The sequence below is a fragment of the Nicotiana tabacum genome, chromosome 5, assembly GCF_000715075.1.
Source record: "Nicotiana tabacum cultivar K326 chromosome 5, ASM71507v2, whole genome shotgun sequence".
NCBI lineage: Eukaryota > Viridiplantae > Streptophyta > Magnoliopsida > Solanales > Solanaceae > Nicotiana > Nicotiana tabacum.
In genome coordinates this window covers 108,705,683-108,723,098 of record NC_134084.1, presented here as the reverse complement: position 1 = coordinate 108,723,098, position 17,416 = coordinate 108,705,683, and the positions used below count along the sequence as shown (strand labels likewise).

The 17,416-nt window shown below is 36.4% G+C and overlaps 3 protein-coding genes across 3 annotated transcripts; 1 reads left to right on the top strand and 2 right to left on the bottom strand.

Moving 5' to 3' along the window:
- The first annotated feature begins 2,662 nt into the window (after positions 1 to 2,662).
- Positions 2,663 to 5,406, top strand: LOC107827954 (putative aquaporin SIP2-1). The gene is made up of 2 exons (XM_016655192.2): positions 2,663 to 2,939; positions 4,179 to 5,406. Exon 2 carries the CDS (start codon positions 4,428 to 4,430, stop codon positions 5,148 to 5,150), a length of 723 nt encoding a protein of 240 aa, XP_016510678.1. The 5' UTR covers positions 2,663 to 2,939; positions 4,179 to 4,427; the 3' UTR covers positions 5,151 to 5,406.
- A 290-nt stretch (positions 5,407 to 5,696) lies between these two features.
- Positions 5,697 to 14,051, bottom strand: LOC107827935 (calcium-dependent protein kinase 26). The gene is made up of 7 exons (XM_016655172.2): positions 10,918 to 14,051; positions 9,095 to 9,238; positions 8,823 to 8,975; positions 8,178 to 8,293; positions 7,771 to 7,938; positions 6,461 to 6,685; positions 5,697 to 6,162 (listed from the first exon to the last, which is right to left on the bottom strand). Exons 1-7 carry the CDS (start codon positions 11,855 to 11,857, stop codon positions 6,040 to 6,042), a joined length of 1,869 nt encoding a protein of 622 aa, XP_016510658.1. The 5' UTR covers positions 11,858 to 14,051; the 3' UTR covers positions 5,697 to 6,039.
- Positions 14,052 to 14,289: 238 nt separating this feature from the next.
- On the bottom strand, positions 14,290 to 17,416 carry LOC107827945 (fra a 1-associated protein-like). The gene is made up of 2 exons (XM_016655182.2): positions 17,081 to 17,416; positions 14,290 to 14,822 (listed from the first exon to the last, which is right to left on the bottom strand). The coding sequence occupies exons 1-2, from the start codon at positions 17,311 to 17,313 to the stop codon at positions 14,459 to 14,461; spliced, it is 597 nt and encodes a 198-aa protein (XP_016510668.1). The 5' UTR covers positions 17,314 to 17,416; the 3' UTR covers positions 14,290 to 14,458.

Below are 17,416 nucleotides of genomic sequence, written 5' to 3'. Positions count from 1 at the left end.
CGAAAAGGTATAGCAGATGGCAGATGGAAATCCCGCAGTTGGCCAGCTCCGCGTACATTATCAACATGAGGAAGAGTTTATAAATATAGGGGAAGAGTTGATTCGGGCAGATGCCGTAGTAGCGGCAAAATTCCTCCGCCAGCAGGAGAGGAGGAAGAGAATAGCCCACTTAGAACGGGTACGCGTAGAAGGCGCAGTACCCAGGACGATGGATATGGATTATGTCACTGCCAGCTGGGACCAAGTCAATATGGGCTGGGATGTTGTATTTGTCCCTAAGTTCGGCCAAGGCGGTCACGTCCATTTCGGACTGCACAGGTTCAGGTTCATCTGTAGCCAACTTTGAGAAGTCCGACCTGGCTCTATCGTTACGAGGAATGATTTCCTCCGCGGTGGGAAAGCTCTCATCCTCGACAACAACAACAAAATCCTCATCGTAAGGGGGCATTCTCACTATTAAGGGGGTGAGTTCAGGAGCCTCACCAGAAACAGGGGTGCATTAACCATTTTTGGTTGTTCGTAAAATGCAGGAAAACAAGAACTTGAAAGAGGTGAAAGTAGCAAGAATCAAGAATCACTCAAACCCAGAAGGAGAGCAAGAACACAAAAAGAAGAAGAAAAGAGAAAAGGGCGCAGGTTCAGAAGCTGGAAAATGGAAAAGATCACTCAAAAGGCTCTCCGCCCTTATTTATAGAGAGCATACACTTAAACCGAGAAAATCAATCGTCAGGTGCTCGGGAAGCGAAGCGATGCGGTGCATCAGTAAGGTGCGTAATAATGACTCCATTATTTAATAGTTTTGTTAGTGATAAACAAAAAAATAAATTGTTAACAGTAAGAATATGAACTAGTTTAAAATATAATAAATGATAAAATTGAACAATTTCACATAATATTGTGTAGGAGTTGTTTGAAACTTTTTCCCTTGTAAATAGATTAAGCGGGCATTTGGACATAAGAATTGTGAAATTTCGAGAAAAAATTAAGTAAAAATTATATTTGAAAATTAAGGTTGTGTTTGGACATAATATAATTTGGAGCTATTTTTTATTTTTGTGAGCGATTTGAAGAGTAAATTTAAAAAAAAAATTAGAGTTTTTTAAATTTCAAAAAAATTCAAATTCAACCTCAAGTAAAATTTAAATTTTTTTGACCATTCCGAGAAAAAGTTTTAAGAAATAATGGCCCAAGATGATGCTTTAAACACGAAACCGCACGAGTGTTGTATCTCGTAATCAGTTAAGAGTTATGACAAATAGTGTGGTAGTTGCTCTAGATAAAATGATATGGCACACATTAATCATCAATCATCAAGTGTGTGCGTTATATTTACATGGTAAGTAATACTTTGCATCCATTAACTTAAATTCTTAGATATGTAATAACATCACCATAAACACTTATCTGCATAATGCGTTTATACCATTTCAATAAATATATGATATATGTCTTCACAAGTAAGATTATCACTAACTAGTAGTAGCTAATTAATATATATATATATTTTTACCTTAATTTATCAAATAATAATACTAAATTAATAGTATGATTTAGTATAAACATGTAAATTTTTACCGTACGAGTACATATCTTTAGCAATAATTGGGTGCAGTATGCGACCCCTCCACTGTAGTAGAGTATCAAACAGCATCAAAATTGGATTGCAGCCACATGATAATTTCTCTTTATTACAACAAGACTTTCAAGTGACAACTAAGAGAAGAAGAGTATTGCCATGCCTCATCATTTGAATTGGCATTTTACCTAATATTAATTTTGCAAGTCTTTTTCTTCTAGCTAGTTGCTTCCTCTCACCAGAAATGAAAGCTCCTATTTGCAAATAATCTCCGAATTATTAAAGGATAATGACTTCCCTTTGCTCCTTAATTAATTGGGATGGACCCAACTTTACCATCAAAAATCTTTCTTAATTTATCATTTCAATTAGAAAAGATTTGTGCCAACTATGAGCTAATTAAACCTGGATTTGTACACCCCACTCAGATTTGCATTATCTTGTCAACTAGTTTGTATAATTTTATGGTACAACCTAAACTTATACTACCTTACCAAGATTTGTTTAATTGAAAAACATGTTTCAATTTGTCCATCCGATTATAACCATTTGCGATTTGTAGGTGTTGTACTATGTTTTTAGATGTTTGTACTCACTTTGGTACAACAAGAATAGCCTGTTTGGCCAAGCTTCTCTGAGGCCAAAAACACTTTTTCTGATTTTTTTTAAAAGTTAAAGTGTTTGGCGAAAATTTTAGAAAAAAAAAAAGTATTTTTAGAGTAAAAGTAGAAGCAACTATGGAGAAGTAAAAAAAAATAGCTTCTCACAAATACTTTTTTGAGAATAATACACTTAAAATACTTTTTAATAGTTTGGCCAAATACTAATTGGTGCTCAGAAATGTTTTTTCAATTAATTAACCAAACACAAATTATTTCTTACCAAAAGTACTTTTAAAGAAAAATACTTAACAAAATAAGCTGATTTTAAAAGCTTGTCCAAAAAGTGTTATGGCTTATTGATTTCTTAGTAAAATGAAGGGCACCCACTTAAGAATACAAAAGGCCCAAAACAGTCCACTATATTTGGATTTCAAGTTTAAAATAGTCCTATTCTTCTTACATGGAGTACTAATAGTTCACACTTTTAACAAAATGGTGCAATTTCAGTCCAAAACCAAACGACCGGCATTATTTTCTTACAAAAGGAATCTCTGTTCCTCTCCTCCAGTTCCAGTCCTGTCTGCATCTTTGAACAAAAACCGATTGACGTTGTTCCCTTCTTTTCCCCCAATTTTTCAGAACCCTAATATACAAATTGGGGAGATCTAAGGGGGAAATCAGGCGCGATACATCAAGTTTTTGTCGAAGAGACGGAAATCTTGTGCCTGGAATTGCAACAATTGTGTTGAATCTTTCTCCAGGTACCATACTTAGAAGAGAGCGATTCTTTTTCTTTCTTTCCCTTTTTTTGTTCTTCTTCTATGCCTCTGAATATATGCTTGTTCCTTTTGTGAATCCATAATTGGATGCTCATTAACACTAAAACGCTGATATTTCGAGGTTCTACAGCAATCAAGAGAGAGCAAAGATGAATTGAATGGTGGCTTTAGGGAAGAAATTGACGAAAAATATTCACGATCACAAACTTGTTTGAATTTGAATTTGAATTCTGCATATGGGGTTGTGTAGTTAAGCCAATGTTATTGTTGCCTTTGACCAAAAGTTGTTTGCTGAAATGTCTTGCTGGGCATTTTAATCCTCTGTTGGTTATGTTCTGTTGAACTTTTCCTGAAAATTGCTGCACTCGAGAATTGCAGCTTTGATAGTACTTTAAGACTGTAATGTATGGTGTGACTCATCCCACTGTATGGTAGCATGCTATAGGTAAAATTAATCTTCTTGGTATAGGTTCTTTTTTGAAGAATTAACCTAAATAGCCGCCTGCCTAACTGCTTAAACCGAAAACAGCCGGCAGATATGTATATATATATATATATATAGTGTGTGTGTGTGTGTGTGTGTGTGTGTGTGTGTGTGTAACCGTATATATTTAGTGGACAATATGTTTGTACCAGCTAGGTAAAGTAAATACTGAAAACCCGCACGCTGTTTATGTAAAAACCCTTCTTTTTTGGTATATTTTCCCTTAGTTGCTATAGGTTCTTTTTTGGTATCCAGATTAAGGGTGAGAGTCTACTTGAGACAGATCATGGCATATAATGCAAAAAAATAAAAAATAAAGCAAAAAAGCTGGAAGATTGTTCCAATGGTGAACAGTTTGGAAGGAGAGGAATGCAAGATGTTTTGAAGGCAAGATCAGTTCAACAGAGAAAATCAAGAGTTCTTGCATTTCTCTTTTTCATTTTTGGTGTAAAGAACAGTTGATAGGTGATGTAGAATCACTACTAGACCTTTTTGATTCTCTGTAAGATTTCAGGGGTTGTACTTGTAAATATTAGATACCAGCCCTGTTTTTTGGGTGCTGATGAATATAATTGTTACCTTTCTCAAAAAAAAAAAAAAGGATCGCCAGAGCAATGCTGTGACTGTCCTAGCATTTGTTTTCAACGTCCTAGCATTGGGGTATAAAGATTAAGGTCTGTTGGCATTGAATATGTTGTTTTCTTCTAAGCTTTCTAACCTTTGATACTTTGCTGCAGGTTCATGGAGTAGACTTACCAATACTTGGTGAAATTGATTCCGGTTTAGACGAAGTAGTGGAAGATTAAAAGACGGAGACAGATATAAGTTTTTAAATAAGGGATTAAGATGATGGAAGGACTATAACTAATAAGACGCACACTCTTAACCCCCCCCCCCCTCAATCCGCACACTCTTACCTCCTCTACCCGCACCTCCTACCCAAAGAAAGCACGACACCTAAGAGGATCAACTAAAAGAAGCAAGAAATGGGGGTAAGCAGGAGGAGGCTGCTGGTTTCAGACTTCATCATGTCCTTCATGTGGGTCTGGTCAAGTGTGCTTATTAAGATGTTTGTTCACACAATGTTGGGTTATGGGGCTCATGATCTCAAAGGTGAAATCCTCAAACATTCAATATCTGTCATCAATATGTTCTTCTTTGCCTTCTTGGCTAAAGCTACCAAGGGTGGGGCCTACAACCCTCTCACTATCTTGTCCGGTGCCATCTCTGGGGATCTCTCCAATTTCCTCTTCGCCGTCGGTGCCAGAATTCCTGCTCAGGTCTTTGGTTCAATTACTGGGGTTAGGCTCATCATTGCGTCATTTCCAAACATAGGGCGTGGACCTCGTTTGACCATCGACATCCACCGAGGTGCACTGATTGAAGGGTGCTTGACATTTGCGATTGTTACCATTTCACTTGGACTTTCCAGAAGAAGTCGTGCGAGTACCTTGATGAAGACGTGGATATCCAGTCTGTCCAAGCTGACTCTTCACATACTTGGTTCTGATCTAACAGGGGGGTGCATGAATCCAGCCTCTGTGATGGGGTGGGCTTATGCTCGGGGGGATCATATAACCAAGGAGCACATACAGGTTTATTGGCTTGCTCCAATACAGGCAACTTTGCTGGCTGTGTGGACTTTCAATTTGCTAGTTTCCCCACCAAAGGACGAAAAGGAGAAGATGAAAGAGAAAAAGTCAGAATGAAGGGGATTCCTAAATTATTGGTGATCGTACAGTTTGAATTTTGTATCATGTCTTTCTCCAGTGTGATTGCATGAACTTAATTTTCTGTTTTTAACTTAACATGTATAATGTTCAGTTAAGGATGTACGTTTTGTCTCTGTTGTAACCTCTCTCAAGAGCGATTGAGAATCTCGAGAACTTTTCCAAATGTCCGTCTTCGCAGGATGATTGGAAAAGAGATGAGTATTTAATTCTTATACTACCTTTCATTCCACTATTCGGATTGAAGTAATTGCTTTTCTAAACAACCAAGTCATAATGGGATTAAAAATGAATGCTTCCTTGGCGGTGTGAAACATGGATTAGCATTATGTCATTCCTACAAGTGATGATCCACCCAAAATTGCTATGTAAAAACATAGAGATCAAATATAATTTTTTTGTTCCCCGTGAGCCACTTATTCGCCCCCCCCCCCCCCAAAAAAAAAAAAAAAAAAGGTGTCAACCTAACACCTGCTCAAAAAAAAAAAAATCACTGCTCAGATAAAGAATGAGAAATAAGAGATATAATAACAAGCACTACCAGCACTACCACATTTTCTTGAAATAATTTACAACAGTGCATCCTATTCTTGAATATATTAAACTTTGAAGCTAATACAATTCGAGAGTAAATTAATAAGAGATGGCATTTGTTATGAACCAACATCAACTGATGCTTGAGCCTACTATACTTCTATACACTTCAAAATCATGGGGAAATGACAAAAGAAGAAAAATTACAAACAACAAAAGAAGAAGAGAAGAAAAAGTTGAGTACAAAGATCATGGGGAGATGATGAAGGAGAAAAACTAAAAACAGAAAGAAGAGAAAAAATTAATAATAAACAAGTGCAAATATCTTTCTGTGTCAGCAGACTTTTGTTGGGTCCCTAAATCCGATGTTAAAATTATTAGGCAACCGTCTGTTGCCCAAATTTGCATTTCCTTTCTGCATCATCGCCACAAACTCTTTATAATCTATCCGACCATCCTGAAATGTAAGAACAGATAATTCAACAAGATGTAGTGATAAGAAAGAACGAAAAGCATCATTCTGAAAGACACAAACCAGTGGAAAAGATTCTAACTGTGTCGCTCTATACATTTTGATACTCTCGCGTACATGTTTAAGTATAGCTGCATATGCGTTTTGACCACTAAATATGTATCCTCAATATGGTTGTGTCAGACATGAGAGTTGCGTTGGCATCAATGTTATATAGCCTACCATTACTTTCATGCATTACTAAGTATATTTGGAATAGAGAAATGCCAGTACAACTACATACATTATCTTGATCAACTTCTAGAATGATTTCATCCAAGCGGACATCCTTTATGCCAAATTCCTCACAAGCCTTTTGAAGTTCATCTGCAGTAATATACCCACTCCCATCTTTGTCAAAATATGAAAAAGCAGCAGAAAGATAATCTTCTTTCTCAGCTTTGTTGATGTGAAGCATTGCAGCTATGAATTCCCCATAGTCAATGGTACCACTGTTGTCAACGTCCGCCTGCGTTTTTTGGGAGAAAATTTGAAGTTAGATAAAAAGAAAGAAATATAAAATTATCTAATGAAGAATGTCTTCACACAAACATAGCAGTTGCTTAGCACAAATTCTTAGACAAATAATATGGCTTAGCTGCTCATAACGAGAACATACTTTCTAGAGGACAAACAGGTCCACAGATATTAAACTTCTCAAGGCACAAAGGCTTCGTTTAGGTGACAAGCCAAAAGTGCTACTAATAAAGAGCATTATGTACTCAATAGCTCAACCAAATGCTGTAATCGCAACCTTTTCCAATCATGAGTTAGAATTCTTAGGTACTCCTAACAAATGGTGTGACAAAAGGTTGACTGCACGGTGGCATTTTGGATACTTTTATGTAACTAACAGGCGCTAGCAATTTCATAGAGTGGTACACTGCATGGTTGACATGATAACAACAAACTACGGCTAAACAAGCATAACCTGTTACACAATTGCAAAGGTACTAAAGAATTTTACTACTGATATATTTCGTTGAAATTAAATTTGGAAAGGAGTCGGAAAAGAATATCAACTGCAGATCAGTTCTTCTCTCCTGGTTGGTGATCTAAAGGTTGTCCGATGGAATTGATTTGATGGTACCTACTAGAAAGAACTAGATACTTGGTGGGTAAACACTTCCAATTACAAGAAAAAAAAATGCTCATTTTTCCTTTAAAGGCTTCTTTATACCACAGCTAGACAAAAATGCCTTAAAAGATAGGCAAACGTCATCCTTTCTCCAAACTTGACCTCATTTTAATAGTATTTGACTATGAGAGAGATACAAACAGTTGGTAAAAGGGTATTTGCAGTGAGTTCTCAAAGCCCATTTCTTAAGGATTCGACACTTCTGATTCCCATATTTACAATCCTCACATAGAGAGAAATAAAAGCAGATAGAGAAAGGATCTAATTTCAGCCTAATTTTGATGGTTTTCAAGGTTAGATGGAGACTTTGCCACTGAATTATTTAAACCCTGTGTGAGTAAAGTAAATGATTCCTTGATTGGCCGCATGACATTTAATACTGAATAGTTATGGAAGACTAGAAGTCCAAAACCTACCGCCTTCATCAAGTCTTGTATCTCTGTCTCACTAAGATCAGCCCCAAATTGCTTTAGTCCAATCTTCAGTTCATCTAAAGTAATATGTCCACTGTTATCTGTGTCAATCATTTTGAACATCTCTTTCAAGCCTGCAATTTCCTCTTCAGAAAGACTCTCAGCAATAACCTGTATGATACAAATAGATTTTTGTCATTGGAAGAAACAAGACACCTTTTGATTCTTGAACTAGATTAACTTTTCATGCGTGTGTTGGGAGCTATAAGAATTTAACTGCAATTTTAAGTTTAAAAATTGGCTCTTTTTTTTCCCTTCCTTTTCTTGGGGTGAGGGAGGAGGGAGGAGGTTAACGGCCACTTTTAGTGGTCAATCCCATTGAAACTATAATTCGTTTACTAATATCTTACCATGAGAGCCATTTTCTTAAGCTTGTTCATGGCAGAAAACTGTGTTAAGCGACTCAATACTGCAGAATCAAGAGGCTTATCTGGAGCCACACCATCAATCTTCACCCAGGGATGGCCTGCAAAGGGAAAAGAAGAATAATATGCCCCTGAATCTCGAAAGTTTAGTGACAAAGCAATCCTCCTATGTCGGTAACCCCTTGATGGAGAAGTATCACATGTTGGAAATTAAAAGGCAAATATGGACAAGTATAGACAATCTAACTTGAGAAGAAGTAGAACCAAAACTATCTCCATAGAAAGACTTCCCTTTTCTCTGAATTGACTTAATAAGACTATTATTTCCCTACACGTGCTCTATCAAGATCAACTTGCAGAAGATGAGCAGAACAAAATTCCCAATTCTACACCAGACGCAGATACATTTTTCTGATTGTGATATTCTTTTAGGAAAATATGTTTGAAATTCTAGGTGAACCGAAAAATACAAAGTACCTAAGGACTCACATAGAACAACAAAACACCAAAAAGACATTACGATTTCACCACATTCTCTCAGCTCCTAAGCAAAATGGTTCTCACAGCATCTCTAAGCATAAGATATGAAAGGCCATTTTAAATATGAAGTTGAAATCAACGACTACTCACATAGAACTTCATGTGCGGTAAGTCGCTCTCTGGGGTCCCTAACAAGCATTCTCCTTACCAGATCTTTTGCATCTTCAGAAATGTTAGGCCAAGGATCTGATACGAAGTCAATATCGGCACGTAAAACCTCGTCGAATATTTCCTGCTCACTTTCTATGCAAATGATGAATGAAGTAAACATGAGAAGCTGTTTTTGGTACTTCACATAACCAGGAAACTATGGAAAAAACTACAAAAACTGTAATCCATAAAACTTGAAAAGATCAACTTACCACCCCAAAATGGAGGTACACCAGTGAGAAGAATGTAAATTATTACACCTGCACTCCAGATATCAGCCTCCTGACCATATCGCTTAAGCAGAACTTCTGGAGCAACATAATAAGGGCTTCCAACAATATCAGAGAATATTTGCCCTGTGTTAAGAACATAACCCAATCAACTAGGTAATTTAAAAGCAAAAGCACATCAACAAAGAAGACAGGTGCATGCTAGAAAGCACATGTTATTAAGAGTATATAGAATAACTGATGCTAAGGATATTTTCCATATAAGATGATGAACATCATATTATGGACATGATAACCCTTCTAATTAATACAACTCTTACGAAATATTAAGGACAATAATGACCCTTCAAATTAATAGAACTTCTACGAAATCAGAAGCGGCATCGCTTTTCCGACCTAAGAGTAATAAAACAGAATGGGTTCTCAATATAAACTATCGGATATAGATACGCAATGCTATTGACTTCACAAACAAATAAGTTTGGAGCTTTCAAGGCTTTGGACAAGGAAAGACTTCCATCTATCCATATCAAGGGGACAACTTTTACTTTTTTTTAAAAAAAGTAATGCCTAAATGTTTTGGACCAAAAAATTAAAAATAGGAGCTGGTTTCTAGAATTCCTATCAAGTAATTACTACTACAAAGGCACCTGCAGATGGCCTGTTGAAATTGAATACTTGCTAAAAACAAATCAAATTCTTTCAAATCCTAGATTCCCAACAATAATTCTACCAGATCCTCATATAATGTTCAAAGATTCCCAAAATATTGCTCTCATTTTGCACCTCATTTTTTGGTAACCGAGAAATCCCTGAGGGTCAGTGGCGCACGGTTCGAAACTCAGTGGGAATGGAGCCATCCCTCTACCCTTCTCCACTTAAATACCAGACTTCGGTTTGTAGCAGAGTTCGAACCCGTGATGCTGCTTAAAGTAACATATCTAATCATGTTTTCTTTGCATGTGTCAAAGTACTTGTAGGTGAAGCTGTTTTAACTATATCTAGGAGTTTTAACTCCTGCTTTGAAGTATATACACAACTACATTGTTTGGAAAGAATTTTTCGCCCTTATGCTTACACTATTTACCTTAACATATCCAATATGTTTCAGTCAAAACTAGAGTCCAAAAGCTGAAAAGTGTTTTCATTGGCTAACGGCTATGCCCCAATAAACAAGGGTACAATTGTTTCACTCCTTCCGCAGAAAAGATTCATGCATCTTAATAAGCGGATTAGAGTAAATAAGCTCTAGTTTTGTCAAATACCTTGTATTTGTTTTCTCTTTAGTATCTAGCAAATGTTCTGTGGATTCCTCAAGGATAACCTCTTGCTTTTTAATGAACCCATCGACACTATATTTGAGAAAATTAAGTTTGGTGTTGTAAAAAGACCCTGCTCTCGATTCAATTACTCATAAAAATTGAGCAAAGGTTGTCAATTGATAACTACAGAAGCATATTGCTTATCAAGTAGGCAAATAGAAATACCAACTACTTAACCCTATTACTTCGATAATACCAAAGTTTCTACTTCTTCATTTGATACGATAAAACCCGCCCTCCTGAACTTTCCTACCTAGGATCCCAACAGTGTCTTCAACCCACTTTGCTCCCTTTGCCCAACCTCATGGTTGAAGGTGGAGGGTCCTTACCAATAGGCTATCCCTCCCTTGTCGGGTACCACAGAAAACAATTTTTTCCTTATGCGTACAAACCACTAAAAATAATTCAAAGAAATAGAGAAAGAGGGGAAGACCAAAATATATAGGAAGTAAATGGAAGAATTTGGAGAAAGTGGAAAAATACCTGGCTTGAAAAATGTTGATAGCCCGAAATCTATAATCTTTAGAGGTGAATCCTCTTCCTCGTTGACAAAGAGAAAATTCTCAGGCTTAAGGTCCAAGTGCAACACTCCTAGAGAATGGCAGGCTTCTATTACACTAACTATTGTCCTTGCAAGCTCAGCCGCTTTTCTCTCCGAGTAATGTCCCTGCTTAACAATTCTATCGAAGAGCTCACCCCCTGTACATAGTTCCATCACAACATGAACTGCAGCAGCATCCTCATACGCTGCTTTTATTGAAATGACATTAGGATGTCCAGATAAGTGATGCAATATCTGAATTTCTCTCCTTACATCTTCCACATCTTCAGGTGTCAATAATTTCCTCTTCGCAATAGACTTACAAGCATACTTTTCCCCTGTTGCTTTTTCAACACAGAGGAATGTGGTCCCGAATTGTCCATGTCCAAGTTTCTCCCCCAAATCATAATGCTCTTTCAGAAGACCGGTTTTTGTTTTCAACACCGACTCAACCTGGAGTCCTGCACTAAGCATTCTCTTGACGTGATGTGGCTTCTTCGGTTTTGCCGGCTTTTTTGGTTTTGCCTTTTCATGGACTGTGTTGCCAAAATTTTCAGGTCCCGTTGCTTTTGTAGGTTTCGAATGATCTGATATCTTCTCAGGCTTAACTACCTGAGAGTCTGTCTTCTGTTCCTTCACTATAATAGCCTGCTTGGACTCTTTAGCATCTGATAGCTTACTCTCTTCTCTGTCTATCTTCACCAATTCTGGGGGTTTATTCTGAAAAGAATTAGGATGTTCGGGCTGTTTGTCTGTAGAAGGTTCTTCAATAGCCTTTTCTTTTTTCTTATTTGTGATCATATTCGGTGATCGAGACCGCCAAAAGAATAAGTTGAAGAACCCACCCTTTGAAAACTTTGCATGAACACAGTTATTTCCCATCTATCACTATGCTCCTCTCCACCAATATCTGTTACTATTATACACATCTGAATTCAAATATCAAGCCAAAATTTAACCCCTCAAAATGGATTGAAATTTGAAGCATTTGAAGCAGTAAACTATGCTGAAACCCTCTTCCAAAGCATGACCTTTTCGACTGCAGATACAGTTGTTATTGTAAAAATCAGCATATTCTTCAAACTAATCTAGAGACAAAACCTTTGACCAGTAAATTTCCAACTCATACAAGTAAAATAATCCAATTTACACCTCTAAACAATTTCTAAAAGAAAGAAAAAGAAAAAAGGACCCCGTTTAAATAGACAAGAATCTCCAACAGTTTTACCGCTTCCCACATAATCAAAAATCAGCAGAGACAGTTAAGCAAAAATCATATAAAAACAACAACTACTACGCCTCAATCCCAAACTAGTTACACAAAAACTCGTACTCCTTCCATTTCAGTTTATGTGAACCTTTTCGGAGTACGATGGTCAACCTGACTAATTTCTGGTATGAATTCGAACATAGAATAAAATGTACAAATTTAGAAACTACATAAAAGTACACAATATTTAACGATTCAAAATATTTAAAAAGAATGAGCAAAATGTGGTAAAAGAAAACCTTGTTTGACTCCCCAAATAGTAATAGGCTCACATAAATAGAAATCGAGTAAATGAAAAGCACTCAAGGCTGTCGTCTAGTGGTCAAAGGAGAAACATAAGGTTCAAGTTCAAATCCCATTAGAGGCAAAATACACCTCTGCCTAGCCTTGGTAGACAGAGTTACCGGTACCTGTGCTGGTGAGAGGTAACAGGTCATATTTGCGCGCAAGCTGGCCCGGCCGAAACAACATTCCAAGAAAAGAAAAAAATCGTGATTGAAAAGATAATAGAAAACTAGAACAACATTAGGAAATAGAGAACTTACAAGGAAAATTCAAAGTTTGGAGACCCTCAACTTTGGGTTTCCAGAAGAAATTAAGTGACTATGTTGAGGAATTGAATATGAAATTCTCACACCCACATGAGTAAATAAGGAGAAAAAATCAGCATAAGCAATTGAGAAATGAAAGGAGAAAGGGGCCGTCCAAGAATTGTAATAATAATTGTACGTGAAAACGAAAGAGATTATTAACTTATCAGCTAAGTTTGTGTTTCAATTTCAATGTGTGTATGTAAATGTTAACCTAGATTTTCTTTGGGAATGAAGCTTTTTGGATTAGGGTTTTGGATTTGAATTGTCTCTCTATTTTTGTTGAAATTTAGGAGAGAAAAGCCGAGGGACAGGGGAAGGCGAGAAGCGACAGGTTTTTCAGTTATAATGTTTGAAGGGAAACTATTCCGATTACAGAAATTGCCCCTCAACTTCTGTGTAATTACAAAAGATTCCTCTCTTTCTTCTAATTTATGGAATTTCGTATATTAAACAATAACAAATCAAATAAATGTTAATAATGACTTAATTAGCCAAAAGAAGGATAAGGAAAAGGAAAGGATATCAATAACAAGAAGTAAGGAAGTGTAACTTCACATTATTAACTTCCTTGATAAGTAAGATTAGGTTTAATAATTTATAGGTAGCAATACTAGCTCATGATCTTGTTATATGTCTAGACTGTCTAAGATGCAACATTTTGGATGAGTGACCAAAAACTAAATGAGTCAAAAAATGGAATAGATGGGTTAAAAAGTGGGTTGTGTTGAGTCATTACAAGATAAAATAATTAAGTAAAGACGATAAAGTTCGCTCATCTTCTATAGGTTAAGGAAAGTAAAAATGTTGAAACTATTGAAGTAAAAATGTAGAACATAGGGAATATGAGTACTTTTTGTTCTATAGGTTATTATGCTAATAAAGCTTTTAGCCTTTAGTTCCACCAAATCCTATTTATCGTACTGACTCTAAGAAATTTTACCTTTCCTTTTGGCGTAAGTCAACAAAGAAAACAAACATTCAGGTAATGAAAATTGAGAAAGGCTTACCCTAAGAATGAGAAAAAAATTCATTTTTTCACTAACTCCCGTTATGTGCATGATCCGAGAAGACATGGCAAAACTATCATATGCAATCTTACTTTGTGATTTTGCAAGAAGCTACTACTTTCAAAGTAGTTTCAAAGCTTGAACCGTAATTTCTTAATCACACATCGAGGGTACTTTTACCGCTAAGGTTAATTGGCTTTATTTGATTTCAAGGTTCATCTCTAGGTAGTTCGTGAAAAATGACATTTCCTTCTTCATGACTTCACAACAGAAAAAGAAAAAAAAAACAAATTAGATTCTTCTCAGGAATCATCATAAAAGGTAATGTGCACCCAAAAAAAAATTCGTTTGAGGTCACTTTAACTACTGGGTTAAACCAAAAGACAACAAGCTAGCCTACAGAAACTTGGGCTGGAACCAGACCAGAAGAAACGCCTAAATAAAGTCAGAAATTAGAACCTTTATGAGTAGTAGTAAAACAAGAGATTCAGAACAGAAAGAAAATAAAGAAAGAAAAGCAAAATCTAAGATGTGCGTAAACATAATAGCAACATATTCACATATCTCTCATTCGTGACTGATATGCCTGGAGACGATCTCCTACTTGATTGCTTCAAACATCTCTAGCCAAGCCAGATAGATCCACCTCTCCATCGGAATTGTTTGGTTTAGGGGAACCTTCTTTAGGAGGATGAGATTCGATGGGTATACCACGTCTCTCACGTGAGGATGATAGGTCATCATCAAAGACACGAGGAATGCTGAATGCACCAAAGAAGCCATTCTTCATCTCCACGGCTGCTTCAAAGAAACGATCAAGGCCACCGAAGAAGCTTCGCTCAATATTCTCAATATCACTGCGCATCCCAGGGAAGTCAAAAGGCACACTTGACTCTATAGAATATGAACCTTTAGTCATCTGGTCCGTGACATCTTCCTCGGTGTATTCTTTATTAGACTCTACCATCTCAGAAGGCCTGATGAAAAGCAAGAAGTTAATCACCAACTCGAACAATCCATTCAAATTCCCCCATGTTACAAGCAAATTATTAGCAAAGCGCCAACCAAAAAAAATAAAAAAAAATAAAAGAGGAGATTCTCATTTAAAGTGGCATATATTTGACTTGATCAACAAGAGGCTATTCAGTAATATGCATTTCCATGACTCTGTTTTTAAAAGGCTAGCAATAGCGCCGCATCTTTTACAAATTAAATACAATATTTGAAAAAATTTAAATATCAGGTCGGAATTGCTTAAATAGATACTCAACGATACGTGCCTTCCATTGTAATTTATATTCGTGTAATTCTATGTGGCCTTAATGTGTGTTAATAAATTAAATAGTATCTACTTCATTAATAACAAACCCTCCATCTTCTTCTACACGAAGTATCTTTCACTTGCTAATAGGAATTTGGACTTACAAAGGGTCAAAAATAACATAATTCATGGAATTCATCTCATGACCAATCATATTAGTCATTGCAAATCAACTAGCTGTTATAAATTAGGAAAAGTGAACTGAAGATCAGCTAATTATTCTCCTCCCCTTCTTTAATTTCTTTTTACATACATTATGGTAGCTAGTAAAATAAACTAGACTGTTGAGTTCTTCTGGAAGCATCATAATGTTGTATAGTGGCTGCGGAAGTTATCTGAAAGCGAAATCCATCTAGCGGATCACCTCAACAGAATTCCAACTCTTTATTTTTACCCCTTAGCCTTGTGTTATGAAACAGAAGTATTCAAGTAGAAATGTCCTTTATTAAGAAAGCCATTTCCACTAAGTACAAGAATCCTCTTTCCTTTTTTTTGGGTCACTTAAGGGTTCTCTATTCCAATAACTACCAGAATCCTTCTTCCTTTTTTTCCAATTATTTTTGGGTCACCTAGGGTTCTCCATTTGGACAAAAAAATCAACATATAAACTCTCATTCTTTAGTGTTCTCTTTGGATTTTCTTCATAAGGAGAGGTAAAAGGTAATGAAGGAGAAGGACGGAGAAAGTATTTAAAGATAGGTTCCATGTACACCTCATAAGCGGTTAATTATCCTGGATTAATGTGTGCCTTTAATGCCAATGCAAACTAGAAGACACCAACCTATAACGGTGCCAATAAAACAAGAAACTGGACATACTAAGTATTTCTCATTTACGATAATCACGAGATTCCTCGATGAAGTTTCAGAAAAGTTCTAATGCCCAGTTTATCTCAGGCTCAGATTCTGTCGTACTTATTTTGTAAGAGCTAACTGTTCCTTTACAATCCTGGAATTAGCCCCTTTCACTAGAGTGAAAAAACAATGGTCTAGCAAAAACATGTTGCAATCTCTAATCAATTCAGAAATAAGGGTGTACAAAGCTGTACACTTAAAAATGCAGAATTCAATGAGCTAGTTCAAATCTCCAAGTGAAGGTTATGTGTGACTAAATCTTGTGTTGGCATGTTTCACCTAATAAAATTCCAACCTTGAAGGAAGAGTCAATTCATCTCTCGGCTCCTATTACTTAACCTGTTGAGCATAAAGAGAACTAGATTCCCTAAGAAGAATAGTACTCTATCCAACTAGGTTACAGCTGGATTAAGACCATTTTGTTTTATCTAACAAATTACCGCTAATAAATTTTTTGTTGTTGACAAGTTGCTGATCTAAATTATGAGTTACAATATTCCAGCCTAGAGATATAGCCTGAATACTATTCACGGTTGCCTAAACCAGTTCTAATCTTCTATTAAGTTAAATGACATAAAAAAAAATTTGATAATCGAGAAATCTCAGAGGATTAGTGGTGGATTATTGGCGCACAGTTCGAAACTTGGTGAATTATGACCCGACCCTCTACCCTTGTTCACTTAAATACCGATTCGAACTCCTAACCTAAACCTGAACCACACACCACTAGTTGAGTTCTTACCACTAGACCAAAGCCCAGGCGATTAAACGATATAAAATCTCATTATAATGAAAAAGATTAAGGCTTTCAGCCTGGGTAGCTTACTGATGACATCCTAAAACAGAAAAGACACCTTTTCCACACATTTGATGATTAATAGATAAAAATTATGCTCAATAAGTTTATCAAAAATACAAACGAAACACTATATCATCTTATACAAATGACATCGAATCATGAGAGAGCAATTAAAAACTCAACGACACTATTTATTCAACAAATTATAGTTTAACGCAAACTAATCACGAAATAAATCAAAGCTTTAAGTCTAATTTTTACCTTCCAACGCAGTCCTTGAAAATCTGTTCAGTTTTTTCGCACTTACGGATGAACTTTCCAGGCTCGGTCTCCTCAGTTCGGCATCGAGTGTTCACAACCTTCCTGGTGGCGCACCGTTCACCGCCGTTTCCGTCGCTGCCGGAGGATGATTTAGGGTTTTCAAAATCCTTGAAGACGCTGAAATCATCAGCGCCGGAATGCTTGGAATCGTCGTCGGTCCAAACCCAACCCATTGTTACTTCGATTTGCTTGGCCAATAATCCAAAGATGTTTCTCGAAGAAGGTGAAAGAAATGTGAATTGAGTTATTTATAGTTTGCTCAAAGAAAGAAGCTTA

Excerpts from the sequence above, each read along its gene's own strand:
- LOC107827954 (XM_016655192.2), top strand. The coding sequence starts at position 4,428 with ATGGGGGTAAGCAGGAGGAGGCTGCTGGTTTCAGACTTCATCATGTCC.
- LOC107827935 (XM_016655172.2), bottom strand. The coding sequence starts at position 11,857 with ATGGGAAATAACTGTGTTCATGCAAAGTTTTCAAAGGGTGGGTTCTTC. Across the intron at positions 9,239-10,917 it reads ATCAACATTTTTCAAGCCAG|GGCAAATATTCTCTGATATT; the intron begins GTATTTTTCCAC and ends TTCTTAACACAG. Across the intron at positions 6,163-6,460 it reads TAGAAGTTGATCAAGATAAT|GATGGTCGGATAGATTATAA; the intron begins GTATGTAGTTGT and ends CTTACATTTCAG.
- LOC107827945 (XM_016655182.2), bottom strand. The coding sequence starts at position 17,313 with ATGGGTTGGGTTTGGACCGACGACGATTCCAAGCATTCCGGCGCTGAT. Across the intron at positions 14,823-17,080 it reads TTCAAGGACTGCGTTGGAAG|GCCTTCTGAGATGGTAGAGT; the intron begins GTAAAAATTAGA and ends GCTTTTCATCAG.